General features: G+C 45.0%; 1 protein-coding gene across 2 annotated transcripts in view; it reads left to right on the top strand.

Moving 5' to 3' along the window:
• The window catches only part of Prune1 (prune exopolyphosphatase 1), a 28,489-nt gene that overhangs the window by 16,166 nt on the left and 8,457 nt on the right, over positions 1 to 3,866 (top strand). The window contains exons 4-5 of one of the 2 annotated variants that reach the window (XM_021196042.2): positions 910 to 1,094; positions 3,481 to 3,639. The exons of the other annotated variant lie outside the window; for it this stretch is intronic. Of the exons in view, the coding sequence (XP_021051701.1) occupies positions 910 to 1,094; positions 3,481 to 3,639 (344 nt within the window). The remainder of the gene's footprint in view (positions 1 to 909; positions 1,095 to 3,480; positions 3,640 to 3,866) is intronic. 2 annotated transcript variants of the gene reach the window in all.

Here is a 3,866-nt window from a genome sequence, read left to right as displayed (position 1 = left end):
TCTTAACCACTGAGCCATCTCTCCAGCCCCAGCCCAGTCTTCTCATTATAGATGGTTGTGAGCCACCATGTGGTTGCTGGGAATTGAACTCAGGACCTTCGGAAGAGTAGTCGGGTGCTCTTAACCACTGAGCCATCTCTCCAGCCCCAGCCCAGTCTTAAAAGAGAGCTTTGTGTTTGTCCCTGCAGAGGTGGGCAGGTGGCTGAGAGGAGCCTTCAGGCAGAGAGAGGAGTTAACAGAGGAGAAGCCAGGCAGGCATGAAATCGCACACTGAGTAGGGAACTGGGACTTGTTTTGCACAGCTGGGCATGAACTATGTGGGAAAGGTAAGATGTGAATTGATGGGACTGAGGTAGGCAGGGTGCAGATCATGGAGTCCTTGTAGGCCTCTCTAAGGAGATTGGACTGTATTTTTGGTTAGTAGAAAACTTGTTAATTATATGTATTCCAGGTCCTAACAAAATAAAGTTTTTTTTTTCTTCATTTTGTTTTGTTTATTTTTCAAGTGATCAGGAATCTTTTGAAGGATGGCTTAGATGAGCCCTTAATTGAAACAGTCCACGTAGGGGATACTGATGGGCCTAGAAGGCCATAGCACAGGCCTGGAAAGGAAGATATGATGACTTTCCTGATGTTTCATTGTCAAGACAGCAAGGTCAAGTATAGGGTTCAGTTGGAAAGGTGACCCTAAAGGACAGTGACTGTGTAGGTATTTACAGCAGAAATGTCACAGAGTTCACTGATATGCTGTTGGGAGTGGAAAGTGAAGAGGGGAGGGTGGGGTAAGGTGTATTCGCATGAGATGTACATACTTTTCCTCTTGGGGAGTTGGAGATCCATTTGGGCAACTGGAGAGATCTTACCTGCTTCTCTTTCTTTCTGCTTTCTGTTAACCACCACCCTCCCCAGAAGCGATGCAGCTCTGGAGGAGGCCGTAGCAGAGGTGCTGGACCACCGACCAATTGAGCAGAAATACTGTCCTCCTTGTCACGTTTCAGTTGAGCTGGTAGGGTCCTGTGCTACCCTGGTGACAGAGAGAATCCTGCAGGGGGCACCAGAGACCTTGGACAGACAAACGGCAGCCCTACTGCATGGTAAGGGGTCAGGTTTGGGTTGTGACCTTTGCCCCCATCCCAGAATGGGGCCGGTGAAAGTCTAGACTCCAGCCTCACTGGTGACGGTGACTCTTGAAGTTTACTCACCCCAGAGGGCCAGGGTTCCTGCAGCAGCTGGTCATTGTTTGACTGCCTGGGAATCTGTTGGAGATAGTGCAGAGAAAGCACAGGGCACGGACCTTGTTGGTTCAAAAAGGACCCACAGAAGAAACAGGAAACGTCTCTGATAGCAGTTCCACCAGGAAATGGTTGTTATATCTCCAGCAGGCCTCTTAACCTTTCCTTTATGTTTTTCCACAGGGTGTGTATGTGCTGATCTCATTTAGATTAGACTAGGCACTCTTCCAATAGTAAGATACAGTGATGGAAGACAAAATCCAGACAGAAGAGAAGCACAAAGCTTCATCCATAGCCAACAAGCTTTTTGAAATTGACAGCTGCTTGGCAGTGGTGGCGGTGCACACCTTTAATTACAGCACTTGGGAGGCAGAAGCAGGCAGATCTCTGAGTTCGAGGCTAGCCTGATCTACAAAGAGAGTTCCAGGACAGCCAGGGCTACACTGAGAAACCCTGTCTCAAAGAAAGAGAAGAAAGAAAGAAAGAAAGAAAGAAAGAAAGAAAGAAAGAAAGAAAGAAAGAGAGAGAGAGAGAGAGAAAGAAAGAAAGAAAGAAAGAAAGAAAGAAAGAAAGAAAGAAAGAGAGAAAGAGAGAAAGAAGGAAAGAAAGAAAGGAAAGAAAGAAAGAAAGAAAAGAAAAGAAAGAGGTAAAGAAAGGAAAAAGGAAGGAAGGAAAAGAAAGAAAGAAAGAAAGAAAGAAAGAAAGAAAGAAAGAAAGAAAGAAAGGGAAAGAAAGGAAAAAGAAAAGGAAGGGAGAAAGAGAGAAAGAAAGAGGGAAAGAAAGAAAGATAAGAAAGAAAGAAAGAAAGAAAAGAAAGAAAGAAAAGATAGAAAGAAAAGAAAGAAATAAATTGACAGCTGCTGAGAGGGGATTCAGTTTTTATCAGTGGAGTGATACTAGGTATGTCAGTCACACTCCAGGGCAGGCCCCGTGCTTAGGAGTAGTGGCCAATAAAAATCATACTCCATGAGGTTTTTGTTTGTTTGTTTGTTTTTTGTTTTTGTCTTTTTTAAAAAATTAAAAATGTGGATGGGTGTTTGTTTTGCCTGCATGTATGTCTAAGCACTACATGATGAACTCAGATGTTAGAACAGGGCATCAGAGTTACAAATGGTTTGAACTGCTATTTGGGTGCTGGGAATTGAACTTGGGTCCTCTGGAAGAGAAACCTGTGCTCTTCTGAGCCATCTCTCCAGCCCCTACCCACTCAATCCACCTCCACCCCCACCCCCTGTTTTAAAATTTTTGTTTGTTTTTTGAGATAGGATCTCCCTGGCTGTGCTAGAACCCACTATGTAGACCAGACTGGCCTTTAACTCACAGAATTCCCCCTGCCTCTGCTTCCCTACTGCTGGGGTTAAAGGCATGCTCCACCACTGTTTGACTTTCCTACCTCTCCTCATTGCCTCCCCTCCCCCCTTTTAAGTTTTTCCAGGCAGGGTTTCTCTGTCTAGTCCTGACTGCCCTGGAACTCAGCCTGTGGAACAGGCTGGCTTTGAACTCTGAGATCTGCCTGCCTCCACCTCCTGAGTGCTGGGATTAGAGTCATGTGCACCACTGCCAGGCTCCAACCCTGGTTTTTATGAGAGAGAGAGAGAGAGAGAGAGAGAGAGAGAGAGAACGAGAACACATGCAGTTGAGTAGATGGGGAATGGAGAGGGAGGGAGCAGAGTGGAAAGAATATGAAATTTTCAAAGAATAAAGAAAATTATAAAAAAAAAATTGAAAAAAGATAGTGTGATGGAATTTGACTTGCTGAAGAGCTGGATTCCTCCTTCTGAAATCTACAAGACTCAGGATGCCCTGTCTCCTTGTTTTACATTCTACTTTACTTTATGTGTATGGTGTTTCATCTGTGTGTGTCTGTGCACCATGTGTATGCTGGGTACCTGAGGAGACCAGAAGAGGGCTTCAGATCTCTTGAGATGAGGGGTATAAACTGCCATATTGGTTCTTTGACTCAAACCCGGGCCCTCTGGAAGAGCAGCCAGGGCTCTCCACTGCTGAGCCATCTGTACAGCTCCACGCCCAGGCTTCTGTCCGCCTGTCCATGTCCCTCACTGCATTGTACTTTGGGAGGTTTCTCTTAGGACATGGTCAGTCCAAGTGTATTATTTTGTCTTCAGTGGGGTTGCCTGGGTTGTATCCTGGATTGTGTTCATTGGATTTGGAGTTATATGTGTGCTAAAGGTTGTGAGTGGAGGGTTCCCTCACACACAGGTCCCCTGCTCTGCCATGTCCCTTATAGGAACCATCATCCTGGACTGTGTCAACATGGATACCAACATTGGGAAGGCAACCCCCAAGGACAGCAAATATGTGGAAGAACTGGAAGCCCTGTTCCCAGATCTGCCCAAAAGAAAGGACATCTTTGATTCTCTGCAGAAGGCCAAGTTTGACGTCTCAGGTATGATGTCTCATATTTTCCATGGGAGAGTCAGTGGGCAAGCTTTGATTTCAGAGCATAGAAATGGTGATGAGTAACATACATGTCTACTCATGATCGGATGAGTCATCCTGAGTCTGCAAGAGGATGTTAGCCGCTCTTTGCTCCTTTGGGGGTTCTTTTCCCTACCCTTTTTTTTTTTTTTTTTTTTTTTTTTTTTTTTTTTTTTTTTTTTTTTTTTTTTTTTT

Source organism: Mus pahari, chromosome 4, assembly GCF_900095145.1.
Source record: "Mus pahari chromosome 4, PAHARI_EIJ_v1.1, whole genome shotgun sequence".
Classification (NCBI taxonomy): Eukaryota; Metazoa; Chordata; class Mammalia; order Rodentia; family Muridae; genus Mus; species Mus pahari.
Note: the sequence above shows the minus strand (reverse complement) of the source record. Positions and strands in the feature narration are given on the sequence as shown.